The sequence below is a fragment of the Vespa mandarinia genome, chromosome 18 (assembly GCF_050613455.1).
Source record: "Vespa mandarinia isolate Hongniang chromosome 18, ASM5061345v1, whole genome shotgun sequence".
Taxonomy (NCBI): Eukaryota; Metazoa; Arthropoda; class Insecta; order Hymenoptera; family Vespidae; genus Vespa; species Vespa mandarinia.
This window is the reverse complement of record NC_140827.1, coordinates 421,166-446,353: the sequence shown is the minus strand read 5'-3', so window position 1 is coordinate 446,353 and position 25,188 is coordinate 421,166. Positions and strand designations below refer to the sequence as shown.

General features: G+C 27.4%; 2 protein-coding genes and 2 long non-coding RNA genes across 4 annotated transcripts; 3 read left to right on the top strand and 1 right to left on the bottom strand.

Annotated features, from left to right (window-relative positions):
- Positions 1 to 5,775: 5,775 nt before the first annotated feature.
- LOC146872417 (uncharacterized) lies at positions 5,776 to 10,026 on the bottom strand. The gene is made up of 5 exons (XR_014983179.1): positions 9,879 to 10,026; positions 8,962 to 9,050; positions 6,804 to 7,194; positions 6,555 to 6,710; positions 5,776 to 6,289 (listed from the first exon to the last, which is right to left on the bottom strand). It is a non-coding gene; the product is annotated as an uncharacterized LOC146872417 (long non-coding RNA).
- An 8,793-nt stretch (positions 10,027 to 18,819) lies between these two features.
- Positions 18,820 to 21,187, top strand: LOC118445628 (uncharacterized). Its single transcript, XR_004839321.2, has 3 exons — positions 18,820 to 19,385; positions 19,599 to 19,728; positions 19,833 to 21,187. It is a non-coding gene; the product is annotated as an uncharacterized LOC118445628 (long non-coding RNA).
- A 171-nt stretch (positions 21,188 to 21,358) lies between these two features.
- Positions 21,359 to 24,241, top strand: LOC146872415 (protein crooked neck-like). Its single transcript, XM_085662436.1, has 6 exons — positions 21,359 to 22,879; positions 22,966 to 23,111; positions 23,193 to 23,304; positions 23,382 to 23,499; positions 23,835 to 24,015; positions 24,117 to 24,241. The coding sequence occupies exons 1-2, from the start codon at positions 22,816 to 22,818 to the stop codon at positions 23,103 to 23,105; spliced, it is 204 nt and encodes a 67-aa protein (XP_085518562.1). The 5' UTR covers positions 21,359 to 22,815; the 3' UTR covers positions 23,106 to 23,111; positions 23,193 to 23,304; positions 23,382 to 23,499; positions 23,835 to 24,015; positions 24,117 to 24,241.
- On the top strand, positions 21,620 to 22,778 carry LOC146872416 (histone-lysine N-methyltransferase SETMAR-like). The gene is made up of 4 exons (XM_085662582.1): positions 21,620 to 21,640; positions 21,704 to 22,204; positions 22,415 to 22,571; positions 22,768 to 22,778. The coding sequence occupies exons 1-4, from the start codon at positions 21,620 to 21,622 to the stop codon at positions 22,776 to 22,778; spliced, it is 690 nt and encodes a 229-aa protein (XP_085518708.1).
- Positions 24,242 to 25,188: the final 947 nt, after the last annotated feature.

The following is a 25,188-nucleotide window of genomic DNA, read 5'->3' as shown; positions in this document are numbered from 1 at the left end:
AAGTGGAGAAAACAGAATGAATAAATTTATATATTTATATATTACAAGAAAAACTTTTTATGGCTTCGCCCATCCTTATTTTTTTACATTGAAGATGTCCATAGAATAGAATCTAATATACTGGATAGTATATTATATAATATATTATTGATGTATGAATACATGTAACTGAAACTGAACTGAGTAGTGGAACTACGTTCCATATTGAAATAACGAAGCAGACATGGAACGGAAATAGAACTAAGATTGAAATCAAATATGTGAATCGATTTTTAAAAGCTAAACATGAGAAATACGACTCAGAACAATGGTTTAATTTTCACAGATGCACTTCCATACCATCTTCCGACGCAAAATATTAATTTTATTGTTATTCTCTACTATCCTTGTTTAAATACATTTCAGAAAAAGTCTGATGTAATCTTTTTAAAAAGAAATAAGAGTAAGGAAAAGTGTACTGACATAATCGCAAATAATAAAATAGTAAATGTTAGTATTACAGATAATGATCATCTAAATGATTTTAATACTAACCGTATCTCAGTTTCTCAAATGACCGGTTTTGAATTTTGAATACAAATTTTGCATTCACTGTTATTTTTTTCTCTATTTGATTTATAATTATAATTCCTATATGAATATAATTATGATTTCTATAATATCCACTTAATAATTTTATCAATATTTACGCTTGCTTTTATTTTGTTTATTCTGAGAAAAATATGTACCTTGTCATATCAACTGTAACCAATTAAATAACCATTTCTAAAAACAACAATAAAGTAGGCATATGAGATTTGATCTAACCAAAATCATTCAAATTATCCTCGAATATTATTATCGTACATACTGCTACATCAAAAAACAGTCTAATTTTGAGAGTTCCAAACAGAGCATCACAGTGTGAAAATAGTAAGGAAAGAGAAAGTGAACAAAACTTAATAGTTAGTTTACATTTTATTTTAATGTATTGTTCTAATATTTACTCCTAATATTTCTAATATTTACTCCTAAACATGACAAGACGTTCAGTAAAGAAGATACCAGTGACAGAGATAAACAATATAAATAAGGGGTGTTTAAAAGACGATGAAGATGACCAAATTATAATTGGATATAATTTATTCGAAACTGATAATACATGCTTAAATAATGAGGATGAAGAAATTTGAACAAACAGGAGATAAAAGGGAAGAGGATTTCCGTCAAGTTCTGAAAATGAGACAGAAGGAAATGACCAGGACATTGAAGTTGCTATTAATGAAATTGTATGAGAAGAAATACAAAAAGGGTTCAAAATTTGGACGGCCATTACCAAATCCAAGGGTATATACAAACAAAAACATTATGAAGGATTAAATAAGAACTATATTTGCCTTGATAATTTTTATTGAACTCATGCGAAAATGTACAGAACTAGAAGCGAATCGAGTATTAGGAATTACATAGAACCTACCTCCAGCAAAATTAGATACATTTCTTGTTATTTTAAGTACGTAGAGTATATGAAGAAAAAAATTTGAACATTTCATATTTGTGGAATAAGAAATGAAAGACTACATTTTTTTCAAACACGACAACCAAAAATTGTTTTATACAAATTTTTTAATTTATTCGATGAAAAAAGTATTCGAAGCCAACGTCTATAAACTGATAAATATTTTTTGATTTTTGAAGTATGGAATAAATTTATTGAAAATAGCTAAAATTGTTAGAAGCTGGCGATGAATCTTATCGTTAATAAACAACTGTTTTCAACTAAAACTAGGTACACATTCATAAAAAGATGTGCAGGGTGTAATAAAGATTGAGAAGGCCAAAACACTTGATCTTAATGTGGAAGTGATATAATTTATTTTAACGAAGTATAGCAGATGTACGTTAATCGGAATATTAACATAATAATGGAAATGAAAATATGATGTTTTAATTAATCAGTTCAATTTGATTTAATAATTTAATTTAATTTAATTTAATTTAATTTAATTTAATTTAATTTAATTTAATTTAATGTAATGCTCATTAAGTGCTAAGTGGGGTTATATATTATATATATTATTATATATAAATATTAAAGCATGTATTATATAATATATTATGTTATGTTACATTATATAGTAAAGATTATGAACTGATAATGATAAGAAGCAATATAAAGATTATATCAAATGAGATTCCACTTATATATTCACATCCTATATTCATACCCTATTTCAGGGCCTGAAATGAAAACTAATGTAAATAGAATATAATATAATAAAAACTAATATATATAGAATATCATTAATGGAAAGTTATTCATGAAAATAATAAAAAAAGTATTTATTATGAAATCTATAGTAAAAGTGTTAAATGTGAAAGAAAAACATAGTTAGTGTAACATATAAATACATTTAAATATAAAAGAAATGTTGAAGAATGAGGTAATCCATGTGAAAGAGAAAGTGAGCACCAACCATCAAATTAAAATAACAATGAATTTTACAAAGATTTAATGCAAGTAATGGTTGCTGGTAATATACCGTGAAGTTCTTTAAATAACCAAACATGGAAAAATTTTCTTGCAAAATACATAGATTATTCGGTTTCGGACGAATCTATATTATGCAAAAATTACTTAGATGATTGTTATAATTTAAGTATTGAAGCCATTAGAGAAGATATAGGAGAATATTACATATGGATTTCTGTAAACGAAACGACCAATGCGAAAGGGCAATACATTGCAAATTTAATAGTAGCATAGCTTTGTGAGGATGAAACGACAAAATTACACTTATTGTGTTCTAAACTAGAAGAAATAAATTATGCAACTATATTTCACTTTATAAATTCAGTCTTAAGAATTTTGTTACTAAGCGATAGTGAATTACTTACAATGGATGCAGTACCATACATTGTATGGGGAAGAAGCAGGGAAGAAATTAAAATTATTTTGTGCGAACATGATACATGTTACATATGTAATGTATAGTTTACACAGGACAGCTGAGGATAGCTGAGTGCGATTATAAAAGTAACTTGAAATCGAATACATATACACTACGATCCTCAGGTAATAATTAAAAAATTCAAGTTGAAAACGTCAACACATATAGAAGAACAATAAAGATACTAAGAGAAAACATGCAAAACATTATACCCATCAAAAAATACCAAAAGGTATAACGGTCATTCTTCGAATATAAGTTAATTTTTATAGATGAACGTCCCCAATTAACACCATCGAATGTGGGAAAGATGCTTGTAATATATTATAATTCGAAATATAATATATAACAATAATTGCAAAATATATTGTTAATACTTATGTACCAAATATTTCCATAATTTTCGTATATATTTGCATATGTTTTGGTGGATAAATATCATACTTTACATATTTAACGTGCATAAACATCCAGAGTCTACCGATAATAAAGAAGATTATAGACATCAATCATCAGATCAATAGATTTGAGTCAAGGAAAAAGTAATAAATAAAAAATCTGGAATTACATCGAGATTTTTGGCATAAAATTAATAATAACCAGATAGCAAACAAAATTAAACATAACCAGAAGTCTATATAAGATAAGCAGACTGGGGGATGTATCGAATCAAAATTATTGTAAATATTACGATCTCGATGAAATAGTTGATGTATGTATTAATGAATCATTAATACCATTTTGAGAATGCATAATTCTTAAATAATTTTAAAAACAGAAGTACCATAAAAATAATATTAAACTTTTTAAATTATTTTATGATCCAAAATATACATACCAATTTCAAATATATTCTGGAAAAAAAATCAAACGCACCATTTTTAACACTAACAAGTCTTGTAATGAGCATGTGTAAAAATATTCCGCATAAAGGCCACACAATTTACGCAGACAATTGGTATACCAATATCAATTTAGCTAAAAGATTAATTGCTTGTAACACTCATTTGATAGAAACTATAAGGAAAAACCGTAAAAGAATATCCGTAGAAGTTAAACTAAAAAAATTAAAACGAGAAAAATTGACTACAATGTAAAATAGGAAAAGGATTATGGTTCTTAAACAACAGACGAGATATTTTAATAATTTCCATAAAATATTTGTCGCAAACAGTAACTGTATGCAAAAATAATTACACACGTGAAAAACTAACAGTAGTTTTAAATTACAATGTAGGAAAATGAGATGTAATTTGTCCAATCAGATGATAGGATATTCTACACCACACAGAAAAACCCTGATGCGGTATGTAAAATTAGCTATCGAATTGTTATTAAATACATCAGCTATGAATATATAAACTGACAACGAAAAAGGAAAAATAAAGATCTCTTACTTTAGAATAGAACTGTCAATGCATCTCACATAGTGCCGTGATGTAGATATAGGGCCATCAAATATATCTATCCGAAGAAGAGTAAGCCATAAAATGTAAAAGAAGGTAGGACTAGCATACACGGTGCAAAAATTTTACAATGTTAGCAAAAAAATTTTGCAAGTTTTAGAACAATGAGTATTAAAATTCAGACAAAAAGCCATATACTTCCCAAATTGTATTGATCAGCTACATTTATGTTTGAAATGCTTTAGTGCAATATATCGATAGATGGAAGATTTGATAAAAAATAATTTTTCATTTTTGATTTTAAGCAAAATAAACAAAATTGTAACACGACTGAAGTTCCTGTAAATTGTGATGAAATAAAATTATATTATATATAATAATAATTAAGATAAAAAAAAAAGTAAAAATAAAAATTTAAATGACTGCTTTGAAAGAGTTATTACAAAATAGCCAATATTCAGAAAGATTATACCATTCATAAGATTTTTACAAATTACTATATTTTTGCATTTAACAAATAATGATGCAGTTGACAATACAGACTGATTACATAAAATAAAACTTATAATAAATTTGTTTATTCATAAATTCAAAAATGTATACACATGGATCTCACCAGTAATAAATCATTAATGTAATTTAAGAGACTTACTCCATATAAACAATATAATCCAACCTACAAAGATTTGGCATAATAATTTATAAATGATGTGAATCAGTGTGAAATTATTGCTATCATTTTATGATATATATATAGGTAATGACAAAATAAATTCTAATAATAACGCATCAAAAAATTATGAAATTGTCGCAATCAATTTTCAATAAATTATTTTATATGTTGAAAAATAATATGCGTCACCGCAACTGTTTTTAACAATAATTAAAAATGAAACACATGGAACTATGCGTTTTAATAAAATCAATATACCTAGATTTTGTCGGTACAAAATTAAAAACGGGAAAATATAACTGAAATGAGAAAATAAATGAAATGTTTATGCCATTTCTACAAAGTACAAAGTTGCAGAAATAACTAATTGTAGGCAAGAATAAACTCAATTCAATCGAATTTTGAAACTAAAATATGTCACTGAATATAATAAAAGTATGATTGGAATTAATCGCTAATTTCTTTTCATATTATGAGGTAATATATGAAAATATATAGAAAATTCATCTTATATACATTCGACAAGGCACTTTTTAATAGATATATACTGTACGAAACAATAAATAAAGAAAAAAAACAAAGTTATACTGAAAATAGAATAAATATTATAGAATTATTATTAAAAACTGCACAATTAGTGGATAATGAAAAACGATTCAGAATAACTTATCGAATAGCAATAAATATCACGAAAACTATAGATGCAACATTGGGCTCATTTTTCAAAGAATATAAAAAAACTATAAAAAAAAAACAAGAAAATAAAAAACAATTTAACAATATCAAAAAATAAATAAGAGCTTATAAAATTAGTGAAAAATATAAGAAATGCATTGAAACAACATGGACATACAGAAGATGCCAAATTGTGTTAGATGCACCATACTGCAAAGATATCACACGATTATTAATTTTTTCTAAATGATAGAAATTAAAAATAAGCATATCTTCATAAATTGAAATAAAATGTTACTAGTATTTCTAGGCCAAAAATTATTTCATTTTACTGGATGAATTGTTCTCGATTATTGCATCTAAAGAAGATCTCGAAAGGCTTACTTTTTGTGTTATGATCTGTCTGATTATATTATAACGTTTAAATGCATGTGCAAAAACAAATTTAATCAAATTAATCAGATTTTATGGTTTTTATAATAATTAATTTCGTTAACATCCACATAATTGGCACACGTTCAAGCACGCATAGTCAAAAAGCTGCAGAAGCCAACGTGTGAGCGCCTTCGTCACCAATTGTGACAATCAATCGCTCTTAAATCACACTGCAAAGAGTTGTTGCATGACTTGTATTAATTAAATGATTCATTAATAAAACAAGAAAATACTATCCTAAGCTAATGAAACTAGACTATGCCCAATAAAAAAAAAATTAAAACTGTACCATTCAAGAGTAAATCCAAAAAGTTAATTATTAATGGCTATTCGTCAACTATTAATAGAAAAAATTAAAACTAGTAACTCAGGTCAAGTTGAATCTTTCATCCTCGACATAATATATACTGGTGAGACTTAAATTTGTTCACTCACTGCTTAAGATCCACAATAGCTCCAAAACACTCGCCCCGTTGTAGCTCGAAATTTATGTAAGCTGTTCCGTAATAAGTCCAAAATGAAATAAATCGACGTAGATGGAAAATTAATTAGATTGAATTTGTAATACATTGACTTAATGACAATGCAAATCTGAAAAAGGATTAAACACAATTTTTATTAAATTTATCGTAATAAAAAGAAATGTAGAATTATATTAGCTATTAAATTTAAACATTTATTTACCAATATTCTTCTACAGAAGTGTAATAGGTCTTTGATCATCTTCCATGATGCACTGACTCAAATGCGGAATAATTATTTAATAATTAAGAGGCAAACAATGAATTTAATTCGCGAATATCTATTGCTTGTTTTATATATAATATCTACAGTATATCTGATTGTAGAAGAAAAAAAAAATAAAATTTTATACGAACAAATATTGACTCTATGACTGCTTTGGACCCAAACTATTCATACAGATATTCCTAAAAGTTTTTTAACATCATAAAACGCAAACAAATTTAAATTAACCGAAAAACATTAACAACAAATCTGCTTCACAATTCCTTCTTTATTTTATCGAAACAAAGATAGATTCATCTATGGCTGCACGAACAACTGCAATCATAATCTGAAAATAAAAACAATATCAATATCATTGTACAATACAAAAGAATTGTTAAAAGTATAAAGTCAAAAAATAAAAGATTACTCAAATTCTTACTAACAAAAAGTAATAATGAGATAAACAAAAACATTATAACGGTAACAAAAAGAATTAAAAAATAATATCACCTACGAATCACAATATTATCTAAAAAATATTAATAATGTTCACGATACTAATTATTTTATAATAAAAATACATAGCATAATTATTAATAATTATGATAATTATTAATTATTCTAAAATAAAATATAATTGAATTTTCACTGGAATAATTAACACGCGAATACTTATACAACAGAAAAATAGCCGAGAATGTTATTGCGAGTAGGTATCGTATCATTCTAAGAAAGAGAGGTCACCTATACCCATCCCTGCTACAAATCTCTCGTAAGTTCGTACACAAAAACAAATTTCCGAGAACAATTACTGATATCATTTCTTAGGGCGTAATAGAAGATTTATTCATACTTAACGTACCCTCATACATCAAAACATACTTGACCTTTTTTTTTAACAGCACACTTAGCTTACTTCGACTACATAAGAAAAACAGCAAAATATAATATACGACCTTCACTGTGTTTCCAACTTCATCGATTTATAGAGTCTTATGTATTATTGTATATATACAAAATGTGTACATATGTTACATATAATATATAGTACCCAATATACGTAGTATGTATTATAACTTATAAAAGGTAATATAATATTCTTTTGACAACAACACAAGTTTTTACAAAATGTCCTTTCTTGTCTATCAAATCCTACCTTTTTCTTCCAACTTATTTACATATATTTATCCTTAATTGATATTATAAATAAGATAGCATTCGCTGTCTTATGTATTATATTATGAACTTGACAATAACAATTCCGAACGAAACAGGTCACTCGTTGGTTGATGTGACAAAGAAATGTCTTAATTTTGAGAATTCTACATATGTACATGTGCGTATTTGTACAAATGTATGAACATACATATATTTATCCATGAAGAGTTATGCATATATGTAGTATGCATATATGTAGTATTAGTATTCATGTATAGTATCTATCAGGAATATACACACATGTATATGTATTATTTGTACGATATATTAAGTACGCATATGTATGTACACGAATATATACGATTTAGATAAAAATCGAATATAACACATAATACGATTAGTCAAGATTAATAATTGATAAATTATTATATTCCGTTCAACAAGTCATCAGTAGAAATAAACATGCGTGATCAGAACAGAACCGTATTTATAACTTTCAGACACTTCTTCAACAATTTGCCAGTAATCCGTCATGCATCTAGTAAACCCGAGAGATCCAAACTAGCTAATAAAAACCCATTTTCAATCCTAAATTTTACAGTTGACTATCAATAGTAGTTTAACAGCCAATAGCTATTATCTATCGCATCTATCACGTGCCTAGCAAGCGAATGTTTTGTTTATTTTTATTCAACTTTTTGAAAAGGACACGGACTAAATTATCTTAAAACAAGAAAAGCAAACATACCACAAAAATAAAGGCCAGAAATTCGTGAAAAATATGACGCAATAGCACAGCGATGAAAACATGTAAACGGTAATTTTATTTTCGCTAATATTTCAGAAACGCAATATTTTCTTGACTTACAAACACTATGTCGTAGAAATCTCATGTTTGATGATCGGTTATGTATATTGGACGAATAAGTAACTTAGAAAAAAAAATCTTAATTACCTGTAATTACGTAATGATAAAACTTCGTTATCACATACGGATCCAAACTGGTCTCAGCGATCCCGGCAACAAGAATGACAAAGACCTATCTATAGAGCACCACCTTTTAAACACTTTATACTAATATACAAGCAAATAATAAATCGAATAATAAATAAAATTATCTATGTAATAAATTTGAATATCTCTTGTAAATATTCTGAAGAAACAATATCTCTATCTATTTATTTTTATCTATAAGGGTTTAATAATATAGTTATAAAAGTATAACATAGTTAAATTGTATAATATAGTTAAAATATTATATAATGGAAATAAAATATTAGAATTCGGTATCATCAAAAATGTTTAATCGGTTTCTGAAAGTGATGCTTTTCGCGAAGAACTAATAATTTTCAATAAATAACTGTGTCTTTCTAAAAGAATAATCTAAAAGAATAAAGACTTATACAAAACCTTCATTATATATAATGCATTTGTTCGACATTTAATTTTTTTACTGTGATCCTTTTTCTTTAACTTCATCCTCTACAAATCGATTTCTTTTTCGTATATATAAACAGAATTGTGTAATGTGAAAGTTATAATATTACTTCTATAACTATACTATTATACATACACAATTAATATTATATACAAACAATTATATTATTATATATAAATACTAAGTATAACACATATTTATTAAACATATGAAAAGTTTCACATATAAAGTAAGAATTTCTTTTTTACTGATGAAATAAAATGAAATTTTCAAAATACAGATGAGTCTTAAATATAATTTTAAAGTTATATAATGTTGCAGAGAATTAATGGCAAAAAATATGCAAAAAGAAAGTTTTAATAAATTAATGTCCTACCCAAAAAAATAACTAATCTACTTTCTTGGACCAGTATTTTGATACATATATACTTACCTGCATTTACTATATATGAAGAGAAACAAAAAATAAAACACCTGCTCTTTGTTCAAAGTTACATCATGAAATTATTTCTTCTTTCTTCTACCATCTTTTTCGTCCTTACAACTGATAGTAACTGACGACAGTACTGACGACACTTCTCGTGGACCTTCAGAACTGAAATAAGCATAAACAGATAATGAGAAGAACAAAGAGCCCAACTGATTGGCCGCACATGCGCACCAACATCACGTATCTCATACATGCCCGCACGTACAGGCACGCGCGCGTGTTCTATTCAGTCGCTTGTATGCACTTTATTATATATATATATGTAAGTGTGTGTGTATCATTCTATATATATATATATACCCATATAAATGTTTCTTCCTATATGTGTATATTGCGTCGTGTGAGGACCAACTACGAGAACTTTTCTAAATACACGTCTCTAACAGAAATTAGATCAACGATAATAATTGATTTGTACGGAGAATCTTTCCCCGTCTTTCCTAATCGTCAGAGCTATAGATTAACTGGTCGCTATGAATAAGAGTCAGCACAAGGCTAGGATACCATCGGAGTTTATTAATGCAAATTAATGGGAAAACGCGCATTTTTTTGTAGGATACCGTAGAGCTTGTAAGGTAGATAACAAATACAGTGTGAATTGTTGTTATCACAGTATATTTGTTGAAATAAGATACAATTGTTGCTCTTGTATAATAACGTGTACTTATATTGTTGCTGTTTAGAATGTGCTGGATAGCCCCGATTGTGGCATAGCCAGTGATATTGATAAGACTCGATTATTTTACTGCTGGGTTAAAATGCTTTGATGCGATTGCCTGTAGATTTCTTCCGAACTAATCACGAACGCATTAATGAATTAGGAAAGGAAAATGGAAAGAAAAGAGTTTAAGTAAAAAATGTTAGGAAAGGGAAAGCAACATCCTTATTGATCGTGAGCGTGTCAAGATAGTTTATCCGAAATGTTTAACCCTTTCATTTCGGTAGTCTGGTCCGCCGAAGTGTCGTCACCGTACGGAAGCACGCGCCAGAAATGTGCACAGTGAGCGTGGTTTTCGTATATACATTTTTTAAGTCTTAAATAATTACTATGCTTAATAAAACAATTGTTGCTCTAATATAGCATGTATTCCTCACATTTTAATATGAAAACACTTAAACAAAATTATATTAGTTACTCTAAAGGCATTAGACTAATTACAGTTGACAAATTCTTAGCTATTTACATATTTACAAGACTTTAAAATTGAACGTTTAATATTATTATTAATGTAATACAAATTAGTTAGTATACTAATATTTAGAAATTAGTAGTATAATTCTGTATGATATTTCCTAAAACATGGATCTGTACATAACCCAACATTACAATTTTTACATTCATAACGCGAATCTGACCTTTTATCATTCTTACTACACACTACACATCTTCGACTTCTGTTTTTACCTTTTGATATATACAGTGAGGGCAAATGCCTTTCTGTTAATCTCGCTGGATTATCAGCGTCTCTGCTTTGACAACGAATTACGTTATGATGGTATTTTGCGATTATTTGCTTTATTAAGGTTAAGTGAAATTTTGCCATAGATATGTGTTCTCTGCGTTTATATTTATTAGGCAATATGCGTTCCATACATAGACGTCGATAAGGTGGAAGAAAAATTTGCGATACCATTTTAATGATTTTCGCGTTGAAATGACTATGCTTATCACACTATCCACCTTGTCTAATATGTCCATTGACGTATTATAATCTATAACGCACACGAGCTTCTGCCAACTCTGTTTTCCTCCATATTTCGATGTTGTTGCAAAGTCTGCAGTGTGCATACTCAAAATCATATAAACTTCTCTTTTATCTTAACCCATTTCATCAACAACAAACTTTTTGAAAATCGAAAACATACCTCTCATTTTTTTAATTTTTCTTCAATCTTCGGCATTCCTTTCCTTCGTTTTTTCACGGTCCCGCATACATTAGTATAACTATTATGTAAATCGGTAAATAACACAGGACTTGCATAAAAGTTACCAACGTAGAGTGTGTGTCCTTTCCCTATATACGTTTCCAAGAGCGACAAAACTATTTCCCCCGATTTTTCAATTCCCATATTTTCACTTTCTGTAATCTTTGATATTCCGGAATAAACTATTATATCTTGTACATATCCCGTTTTATAATCGCAAAGCATATACGATTTGATGCCAAAGCGGTTTCTTTTTGTCGGAATATATTGCTTGAAAGACAAGCGACCTTTATATAATAATAAACTTTCATCAATGCAAAGGTTTTGGAAAGGGTAAAATGCGTCCTTGAACGATTTTCGCAGCATATTAATTACATCTCTTATTTTACTTAAGCGATTCTCAGTGTACTCAAGTTCATGTGAAAAATGTATCATCCGTAGCAACGAAAGATAACAGTCTCTAACAATTACCTCACCGAAAATATTACTTTGTAAATATTTATCCCTACTCCAGTACTCTTGAATTGTTAATTTTTTGTTTCGTGACATTAATAATGATACAGCAAAGAAGCAGTACATTTCGTCTACTGTTGTTTTTCGCTGGGTATCTACGTTGTTATTAGTCTTCTGAGCCCAATAGTAATTTGTTTCCGATACAATATATTCCACGAACTCTTGCGAAATAAATAGCTCAAAGTAATCTATAATTTTGTGGGATCTGTGTATTTTTTTTGTAATTCCCGACATCTGGAATAAAATTGATGGATTTTTGGTGTAAAATTATTGAATGTCCATGATATGTTGCAATAGGTGTCCTGAGGTTCATCGTCAATTGACTCCGTTTCTGACTCCGACGTGCTGAGTATGTTTCTCCGTCTTCTTTTGCATAGATGGAAATTATTTTCATTTGCCGAATCGGTCAATCCGTTTTGAAATATAATACTTTTTTTATTTCTTGTACACATTAAACTGTTCCTAAATAAAATTTTAAACAATGTTTAACCTAAAATTTTTCATTCTTAAAAAAAGAATTACACCTTGAGCCGATCTATTCTTAATTCTTATAGTACACGATATGTATTCGTAGAAAAATGAATATAATCCGCAAGATCCGGTAGATAATTTGGATGCAGTTTTGAAGTAAAACCAAAGTATTGATATATTGGATTAATTTTGGATTAATCACATGATTAATCTAATATATCAATAAAATCAATAAAAATAAAAAAGATCTACCGATAACGAAGAATTTGTCATTGACCACAGATGATACTTGTATACACATCATGTGGATGCCGGATATATGCGGCGCTCGTACGCACAGGTCGCCGTATGATCCTTTGTCATGGTGACAGTGTGGACTCATGAGAGTTGCTTTGATATTTGAAGGATAAGCGCCAGACAAACCCTTGGCTCGTCGCACCTAAGAATCTACTTTCACAGTTTATTTATTGCCCATTTCGACATATTATTGAAGATTAGGTACTTGATTAAAAAGGTCAAAACTCGACAAAGGTGGTAATATGTTTTTTATCTATGTTCATTCTTAACGAGTATCCAAGGAGTTCCCAAAAGCAGATATTTCGAATAGTAATATATATATATGACGCTTAGGAGAAAGTACTGTTAATAACTGAGGGACATACATGTACGTCACAGTATATGATACATATATATATAAATATATATAATAGAAAGATATATTTTATATATATATATACACACGCACATACAATAATTCATTTCTGTATATTTTTACATCAATCTATAATGTATTACATAAAATATTCATATTGTTACACTATTAGTCTGCATTTCGAAGAATCCATCCTTCATTGCCCTCTAAATCACATTAGATACTTAGAAAAAAATCTTACAAAGAAAAATGCCTGTTGACTCATAAAACACTCGTTATAAGCATGTCTAAGAAAGAAATAAAATAAAAGAAGCTAAGAATAAAAAGTGATTGTTATAATAAATAATTTTGAAAAGAATGCAAATTTTAATTGACAAGAATGTGACTTAGCAGACGAATTTACACATATGGCTTCATTAATCATACGTCATATACACACATGCGTGTGTCGTATATACCCACACACACACACACACTTGCATACCCTCGTTTACATGAGTATAAAAAAATTTCGCCTTGTCAACAAGAAATAATACAATGGCAACTCAAGATCGCATAGCATATTTTTTTTGAACGTTGTGAGGAAATTAAAATTGTTATTTACAATCTACGGTGAAGGTGAAATATGAACTTAAAGGAGAAAGAAATCAGTAAAGCATCATTTATCGGCAATCGAAGGAGAAAATAAGATACATATTCTCATATAAGCTTTACGTAATGCTATCTAATACTACAAAACATTAATTATATGAATGAATAAAGAATTAATATTATACACTTGCTAACTATTTATTCTATTCTAAATAGTATTATAAAAATATTTTTAACATTAAAATGTTAAAAATTTTCAATTACACTTTATACTATAATCTGTTTATCAGAAATTGAAAACACAATATGTCATTTTTAAACCATTTTAACATATTACGTACCAGACATCTTATTACTAACCCTCTTTTTTCGCATAAAATATTTTTAAATCTCTAACATCGTCATATTAATATTTGTTTTCAACAAATAATTTGAAATTATATGCGTTTTTGATATAAATTGTGCGTACTAAAATCTTTTTAAAGTATGATATTTAGTAAATAACACGAAACTCCATATAGCCTGCAAACATAGCGCATTTCACTTCTTTTGCTTGTAATGTAAATGATCTGTACATAAAGCAATATTTGAAATTACGATTAATCTAGCAGAATTTTTAATTATTAACTCTTATTACTAATCTACTAACTCATAATACTACTCTTGCTTAGTACGTAGAAAATGTGAGATATCTTGTCATTGGTCCATATTGTCTTAACAATTGACACATCAAAAACATTTTAATATTTTATAATTATATTTCGTGTTATATCAATCATTATTATTATTTTATAGTTTTCTTATGTGATCTCATAGATGAGATATTTTTATTGTCAAATTATAAAGTTTTTACTCATCAATCACTCTATATACATACATCTTCAAAAATTCTGCATTTTTACACGATTATTTATTTATATATATTTTTCTGTTAAACAACACAAAGTTAATTTGTCATTTTACGTAACAAATTGTTAAAGAGTTATCCTATGATTGTCAAAACATCTTCAAGAAGGTTATTTTCAAAATATAAAAATACAACTGTATAAGAATTCGCAGCGCACCAATATATGAAATTGATGTATAATTTTATAAAATATTCATCATTAATACGGAAAAATTAATGATTCTGAACGTGGCATTAAATAAAAAATGGAAAAAAGATTGTATTTAAAAAAGAGAAGGATATAGGTTAATAAGAAAATATGCGGCTATGAAAGAAATTGTTTTTCTTTTCTTACCAATGAAACGACTTTTCTGGTTTTGATATAAGGGCCAAAGTATTAGCCTTGCAATTTCATATCTTTTAACATTTCCTTATAGAAAATTTGAAACTTTACAGACAGCAATAGCATAAGTCGCAAAATAAAAAAATCTAATTTATTTTCAAGTGAATTTCATGATGATATTTCAAAACAATATTAATTATTTATATAAATGTATTAATTAGATTACCTTATGCAATGGAATATGTTTTAAATATTTACATACTTATATAAGAATCAAAGGATATCTGGTCCAAAGACACATTCGTCTGTTGGGAAAGCTCACGATTTCTCATGATAACGAACATAAATTTGTAACTTATGTATTTTATTTACAATTTATCATGTTTTTATTTATAATAAATAAAAATTATAGTGATGATAATAATGATCTACAATCGTAGAACACCCATATGAAACGGAACATATGGTATGTAAACTTTGAGGTACAAAACCTAATCTTTCCAGCTCAGACAAAACTCTACTTTGTAGATGATCAATAAAAAACAATTGTTTATAATTTTTATGCAATTGAGATTTTCCAAACTGCTTAACTTAACAACTTTGTTTATGATAATATATGATGATAGTGATATAAAAACAAAGAGCAGTAATATTTTGTTTTTTGTAGTAAAATGTATGTAATACATTTATTGTCTTCAGAATTATTGGTATTTGTATTCAAATTTTGCAATTTCATTTAAAACACTCATAAATCTGTGTTTATTGTTTATTAATGTATGACCATCATCTACAATAAATGTAATAAATAATATAAAACATATAATATACAATTTTCAACTCCTTATTTTGTTTCAAAAGTATTATTTAACAAATAAATATACACATTGCATTTGACTAGACAAGAACTAAATTGACAGTGAACATTTTAATTGTAAGTTAATCTGTCTAGTGTGATTTTGCATATGCTATAAGTAACAATGCCTCTTTTCTTTTGCCAAATACAGTAACATGATCTACGTTTACTATTAATTAACTTGTACTTGTATCTAACTGACAAATTTTTACAATTGTTAATAGATATTTTGTATAAAAGTATTCCTCTTGTGATAAAAAAGCATTTTTGATAAAATAGATATACATTTCTTTAGTTTAAGAATGTTCATTAAACATGGTTTTATAATGATTTACGTAATTAATGAGAACAGGAGTAATTCTTGACCGATTTCGATGAACGAGGTCGCATTTTAAAGACAAAGAATTAATCTAGGGCATAATTTTTCTGAATTGTTGAGGAAACTTTATTTTATCAAAAAAAATCGTATTAAAAATAGTATTTTTTCAAGAATAGTAAATAAACAAATAAAACATTTTTCCAAAAATTCGACAATTATTTATTGTAGATTCATATTTAAAATAAGACCTCCTTCATTAAAATTGATCACAAATTAGTCCTGTTCTCGATGATGAAATAAATGATGTTTTCGACATTTTTCGCGATGAAAAAGTTTAATACTAGAAATTTGCGGCGGAAGAGAAGCATGTATCCCCTCTTCTGATCATTATATATACAATTGAATGTATTGGATTGGCAACCAAGTGATTGCGAATTTTGTCGTTTCCTTCTTATTTGAAATCCGGCAATCACTTAGTTGCTAACCCAATAGTATGTTTATATCCGTGAAATAGTTCGTCTGTGTGCGTAAATAGCCGATGGTCAAATTTTCTAAATATTTTCAAATGCAAAGAAATGCGTTTCACAGAAAAGCTACGGTAATGCAATACGTCATTTTAATAAGCTTTCGAGTAGTATTGGAGTTTTTTACATATTGTTAAATTTTGGAAAAATTTATAATTTCTTATAGATTTTATAGATTAAAAAGATAGAGATTCTATAAGCAATATATAGCACATTGGTAAGCATCTAGATTAATAATTAAAAAAATGTTAGATTCGAGGCTATAAATGATTCCGATTATTTTTTTATTGTATCAATCTAAACAAAAATAATTAATAAATTTACTCTTTTTCTCCTCATTTTAAAATTTTGTACGGTATTGCTATTCAATCTCTTATATTTATTTCCTTCAATGATGATTGAATTTCTGACAGTGATCTCTGCTGAATAGGACACAGCAGTATAATTTTGTTCGATGACATGCATATGAAGTATATATATTATAGTGAACATAGATATATATTATTTTTAAAAAAGATCAAAACACGAGTTCGTTTCCACATTACGAGATTTTTCTCCCAGTGCTATTTTGTTATGGTTCCCTCTGTAGGAGTTCATTTCATATTATTACTATTACTATTACTATTACTATAATAATAATATGTAATATAATAATATAATAATAAGAATAGTAATAAGAAAAAATAGAAAAATATACTTATATTATCTACATCATGACACATATGCTGACGGTAATTTATGGTATCAAAAGGAGTAAAAAGCGTCATTATATGTGATGATTTTATGTGCGAACTTTCAACAAATCGTGTCCTTGATGATTTCAACGCATGACTATCCAACGATAGATACGACTAACCCTTTGCACTCTAAGTAATTTTTAATAAGACCTTTTAGCAACTCTAAGTTTTTTTTACAGTAAGCTACCAGCTACTCTAGGTGTATTACACCAGATTGATTAGAATAAGCAGATGTCGAAATATCTCTCTATATGTATAAAATACAAAGTTATTTATAATTGCCGCCGCAGCGACGACAATGGAGTGGAGAAGAAAACAACATATCATGAAAAGTAGGTTTCCACCTGCTATCATAGTCTTATTATCTTATGGTCGTTATGTATATTTTTCAATATTATTTCTTCACTACGATAAGTCCAAGCTGATTGTCTTTATTGTTATAATATAAAATGTAATAAATAATATCTAGATGTATATAAATAATATTAAAGTTTATTTTTATTATTATTATTAATAGTATTATTAGTATTAGTATTATTATATTATATTTTATTATATTATATTATATTATATTATATTATATAATTATTCTTATCATTAGTAGTAGTGATAATTGAAGCAGGATAGAGTAAACTAATACAACAGAAAAAACCATATAAAAAATAGTGTTGGGAGTTCTACCTGATAGTGTGGAAATGAAATTATGTTTTAATTTGTATAAAAATAATATAATATATAAGTATTCATTAATTATTTTTAAGAAAATATTCGACAAATTCTTATTTTTTATTGCAGATTTGTATAATTCTTAAATGTTAATTATATTTATTATTTTCTATGGATTTATCATGAAATAATTTGAAAAAGTTACGACAACATCGTATTTAACACGAACTACTGCGAGATAAACAGTCCTATCAAAGAAATGTATACACACAAGAGCATGAAATGTGGAACTTCATATTATACTTCCTAAAGCAACTTTCTATGATCCAACGAAACCAATTATTATGCATGCGTGAGAGGAGAATAACTAACCCGATACGATAGATGCACGGTGGCGATAGACACCGTTGCTTGTTTCCTAGTTGATATTTTGCCCATACCTGTCGCTAAGATCGCACACACTTAGTGCAAAAGGTATTTAACGTTAAATTCAACTAATAGTTTAAGTATTGGTAATACCAAAGGTCAATTTGTAGTTTATTTTATTTTATAAAAATAACTGTGACGTTGTAATTACCCAATGCTTTGGGGCTATAATCGCAATTATGGCGATCTCGTTGCGAATATAACGCGTTTTCCAGCAATACACGTAATTAACACGCCTCGGCGCCACCACACGCACACGTGGGAAACTAACCAAACAAAATGAGAAACAACAAAGCCGCCGAAAACAAAGTAAACGATAAAGATGTCGGGAACACAAAAGAAATCATTTATTCTTTCATGGACTCTTCTTGAAGTCAAAGTCGTAGCTGCTAGAAGACAGTCTGATTATACCTATTGTATATCGAACAAAGCTAAATACTACTATTGTTATTTGATGTGCAAAGTTTCTGCGCGTAAACTATAAATGACATTTCTTATAATTAGATCGAACATTAGATTGGATTAGGGCTGTATATGAATAAGGTATAATTTACTTATACATTTTTATGTAAAGAATTCAAAAAGTACACAATAAGTTAATATGATATCCACGAATGTAATCATAGTGACTTCTTTCCTTCGAAAAAATGCCTTGCGCGAATGTCACTATCGTGGCGTACCTTTCAAAAAGATAATATGCGAAAGCCATTATAATGGCATTTACTAGCTAAAATGTTAAAAGATCATATGCGATAGGTACGGCGTAGAACGAAACCAGTTGCGAGAATGTTTTTACTTGAGCGTTAACGAAGCTGTGTTTATTTGGTTTGAATAACAATTACCCATCGTCACGGAAAAGTTACAAAAAATGCCCAAAGTGGATAAGGTAAAATGATTATTATACATTAGAATATTTTATTTTATAATTATAAATTATAGTATACATAACTTATAATTGTAATATTTATTCATAATTAAAATTTTTTTTAGGTGAAAAACAACACACTCGAGAAAATTTAAATCATAGCAAAACAGCTATTAAGAGAAAGAAAGAAAAAAATCTTTATGCAATAATGTTAAACCTATCTATAATTTTACATAGAGAACAATTCATTTATAAGTATTTCCTTTTAGCCACCTAAGCAGAAAATATAAAATCCCCATAAATTGGCTGATTATCAATATGGAAAATGAAATATCTATGACTACAATATGTGTAAAAATCATATGGTTATAACGAATCTGATGAAATATGCCCGATCAGAGGAAAGTCAGAAACAATGCAAAGAACAAAGTACTTTAAATTCAAAAAATAGTACATTTTATAGTCTTAGTTGTATTAGAAATATTTCAAGGTTTTATATGTCCAATTTATTTTAAATCTGTATATGAACGTGCGCTAGATGTTGATCATAGAAACATTACATTATGGCTATATTATATTGAAATAGAAATGCGCAATAATTATGCCAGAAATTTATTAGATCGTGCAGTCACAATTTTACATACAACAAATCAATTTTTATATAAATACACATATATGAAAGAAATGTTAGAAAATATTACTTGTAAGATTTGAAATAAAATTAGGGATTATTTTTTTTATCTAACTTGATTTTATAGAGATTTATTATATAAATACGTCTAATTTTTGAGAGATGGATGGATTGGAGACCTGACTAACAGCCATGGCAAACATATATTAAATTTGAATTACGATATAAAGAAATAGAAAGAGTTAGGTAGAGGTATATAATTGTATAGGGAGATATATAGTTTTGTAATAAATGTAGGACGCAAAGTTTATGAAGATGTTATAAACTTTTTCGAAGATGAGATCTTAGATGCAAAGCTATTTACAGCATTCGCAAGATTTGAAGGACAGAAAGAAGTATTAGTTTAAGATAACAATATATTCAGTATCTCTGTTATAATAAGTATAATATTAATATTTCTCTGATAGCATGATACAGCAAGAATAATTTCTAAGTATGCTTTAGACAATTTTTCAAAAGAAAGAACAAAAGAAATAGATAATGCATATACCATACACGAAAAGAAATATGGTGATTTTGCAAGTAATTCATACTATAAAGATTAAGATTTATTTAATACGAAATATGAATTAAAAAGTTTTAAGTATTAATATTAATTTGTATAAGTTTATAAAAAAATAACACAAATTTCATAACATTCTTAAGTAGGCATTGAAGATGTAATAATTAGCAAAAGAAAATATCAATATGAGCAAGAAGTCAAGAAAAATTCTTCTAACTATGATGCTTGGTTTGACTATCTGAGATTAGTAAAATCTGAAGAAAATCATAATGTCGTAAGAGTGTTTGAACGAGCTATAGCAAATCTCCTTTCTAATAAGGTAATGAATATTTATATTTTAACAATTCTGAAGTCAAATTGAAGTCCTTTCCATTAAATAAATTTTTTATAAGAGCGTGGAAACGATATATCTATCTGTACATAAATTATGCTTTGTATAAAGAAATTGACACGGAAGTTATAGATAGAAATTTACAGGTATAGTTTATCTTATATAAAATTATTGTTATATATGGAGAGATAACTTTATATTAGGTTGGTGCGTATGAAATGTCGGATTTTCTTTAAATGTAACGTTTGTTTCCCTGTTTTTGTTATGCTTTTGTTTTTGACATTACCTGGTTTATAGTCGTACTGTCCATTGCCAGAGTCACATTTTAGCAAAGAAGATTTTTTCAAAAGTGTTCCCTTTTGTTATTTGCTTTCAATTTTGTACCGATATGAATTCAACCGACATTCGTGTAATTTTCTTATATTAATAACTTGGTAATAATGCTGCAAAAGCTGTACGCAATATAAACCAGGCGTTTGGGGAGAATACTGTGAACGATCGAAAAGTGCAGCGTTGGTTTAAAAAATTTCGGTCTGGTGATTTTTCCCTGCAAAATGAACCGCGTGGAAGGCTCGAAACGTCTGTGAAAAATGATGCTCTGAAAGCAGTGGTGGAAACGAATCCAACTGTTTCTTCAAGGGAACTTGCTGCCAGAATGGAAGTTAACCATACAACAATATTGCGACATCTTTCTGAAATTGGCATGGTGAAAAAAATGGATAAGTGGATACCGCACGAATTAACCGAGCGAAATAAGCTGGATCGCTTGAACGTATGCTCATCATTGCTAACCCGATTTAATCGAGATCCATTTTTCGATTGGATCATTACTTGTGATGAAAAATGGGTTCTTTACGACAATAGGCAAAGGTGTACTCGGTGTCTTGATAGGAATGAGGCTTGTGCTCATACTCCACGGCCATCACTTCATTCACGGAAAATTTTAATCACAGTTTGGTGGAATGTGACTGGAGTAATACACTACTCATTCCTTCGAACTGAAATAACAATTACAGCCGAAAAGTATTGCCAGTACATTGAAGAAATGCATGAAAAATTGAAAATTATACGCCCATCACTTATTAATCGGCATATCCCAATACTTCTCCACGACAACGCTCGGTCGCATACATCGTACAAAACAATTGCAAAATTAAATGAATTAAAATATGAAATTTTGCAGCACCCACCTTATTCAACGGATCTTTCGCCAATCGACTTTCATTTATTTAAACATTTAGAACTGTTTTTACGGGCTAAACAGTACGAAAATGAATACAGTCTGAAAAATGCCATGTCAGAGTTCATTGATTCTAAAGATCAGAATTTCTTCAAGACAGGTATCTATGCATTAAAATCTCGTTGAGAAAAGTGTATTGAAGTAAATGGAGCATATTTTGATTAAATAAACAGCTTTTGGAAAAAGATATGCAGTTTAATATATTCACTTAAGGATCCGACATTTCATTCGCACCAACCTAATAATACTTTATTGCATATAAAGATAGAATTTTAAAATATTTTTTTATTTTTTAGAATCCGTTTAGATCTTATTCTACATAAACATTTCACATTTTCTAAGATATGGCTATGTTATGGATATTTCGAAATGCAACAAAAAAATTTGACTGTAGCGAGAAAAATATTAGTATGCTATTATTATAATAATTTTTTTTATTATTTATAAGTATTAAATTTTTGTATTTTTAAATATTTAATTTCATTTATTTCAAGGTATGGTATTGGATGTGTATCCCAAAGACAAATTGTTCCGTGGTTACAATGATTTAGAGGTACAATCTAGAAAATTTGACAGATGCAGGATTCTGTATGAAAAATTATTTGAATTTGCACTTCAAAACTGCACAATGTGAATGAAAGTAAATTACTTTTCTTATAGTTACATTTATCTTATGTTTTATTGTACTTATATTTATTTGATTGTTATGATGTCTATAAAGTTTTTAAAAGAATTAGAAACTTTATTAGGAGACTTTGACCGTCCTAAAGCTATTTATGAATTAGCTGTGTCTTAGACGAATTAAGTTATATTTTTATAAATTACTACTAAATGTAATTAAAGCTGTCTTTTTCTTTTATTTTTATCTTTTATCAAAAACATGTTTAATATTTTTATTTTTATTATTTAGTTTGGATATACCTGAACTATTATGGAAGTCATATATAGATTTTGAAATATCTCAGAATGAAATAGAAAATACCAGATAACTGTTAGAGGGATTATTAGAACGAAATGTTCATGTCAAAGTAAGTTTGATTTCATAGTATGATTATATGAATATATTAATATGTTATTATTAATATTATATGAATATATGAATATTTATATATAATATATATATATATTATATATATATATATTAAATATATATATTAAATATATATATATAATATATATGTATTATATATAATTATATATATAATATATATATATATATATATATATATATATATATATATATATTAAACTTAATTTATAATTATTTTTACATTATAATACACGTTTGGATAACTTATGCTAAATTTGAATTAGTTAATTTTCCATCGAAAGATGATGTTGATAATGTTACCTTAGTTCGAAGAATTTTTGAACGTGGGAATTGTGCATTATTTGCAAACAGTGACAAAGAAAGGAGAATATTACTTTTGAGAGCATGGAGAGATTTCGAAAATGAGAAAGGAGACAAACAGAGTTAGATTAAAATAATTGTCAAAATGCATAGAAGAATTAAACGAAGAAGACAAATGGTTGAAGAAGATGGAGTATGTAATTTTTATAACACACATTAAATAGTTTTAGAGAAATTTAAATTAAAAAGAAGTATTCTTAATTTATATTAAAAATAATCTATATTAACTTGAAGATATTCGGCTTCGGGAAAAAGTATTCGACTTCGTATTCCCAGAAGACGAATACCAAAGAGCAAATCTTAACTTCTTGGCATTAGCGAAAGCATGGATAAAGCAAAAAATTTCTAGTGAAACTGCTCAAAATGAAAATTAACAATTAGAATCGGACAATTAGATATAATTTATATCTTTTATATTATTATTATATTTATATTGTGTAAATAGGCAATGTAAGTATTGTGTAGAATTTTATATTTATCTTGATTTATTTATAAAATGTAAAAGGTATAAAATTATGCTTTGATAGTTTTTTTTTTTTTTTTGTATAAATACAGTTTATATTTTATAAATAATGAACAATTTTCTATAATTTATATTTAAAATCTTTATATTTAAAATCCTGTATTATCATTTCTAATAACTTATATTTAAAAATGGTAATACAGTTGTTTTACAATATATTATATTGTAAATATTACGAAATTTTACAATATATATATTATAAAATAGGGAATTTAATTAAAGATAGCATTAATTTATGCAAAGTATTCAGTGGCTATTAGAAAGGTAGTAATTTAAAATAGTTTTTTTTCATTAAGAACTTAGAACAAACTTTAACTATGATCACTCCGATTATTTGGTGCAATTAACGATCGGCAACTATCTTTGATATATGCTTGCTTATTAGGTTTGGAATATTTTACTTTAAATGCGACAATAACATGCAAGTAATGATCTTCAAATCATTTTAAAACAATCTTTATACATTTCCAAGAAAAATATAATTTCGATAATAATCAATAATCATATTTGATTTTGAAACTTTTTCTATGATTACAATTCGCTTATCTTCCCAAATTAGCAGCAAATAATTTTTTCTTTTGTGTCATTAAAGTGAAATGGATGCGTTTAGAATAAAATAAAAAAAAAAGATTAACTAAGATGCGAATAAAAAGTATACGGAATTTAGAGACACAATTGAGTGGTCGAAAAGTAAAGTTAATTAAGAATAAAATAGTCAGTGTAATGCCTGATAAACACACTTGGTTAATTATAAGGGTTAAATTAAAATAAAGCAAATTATAT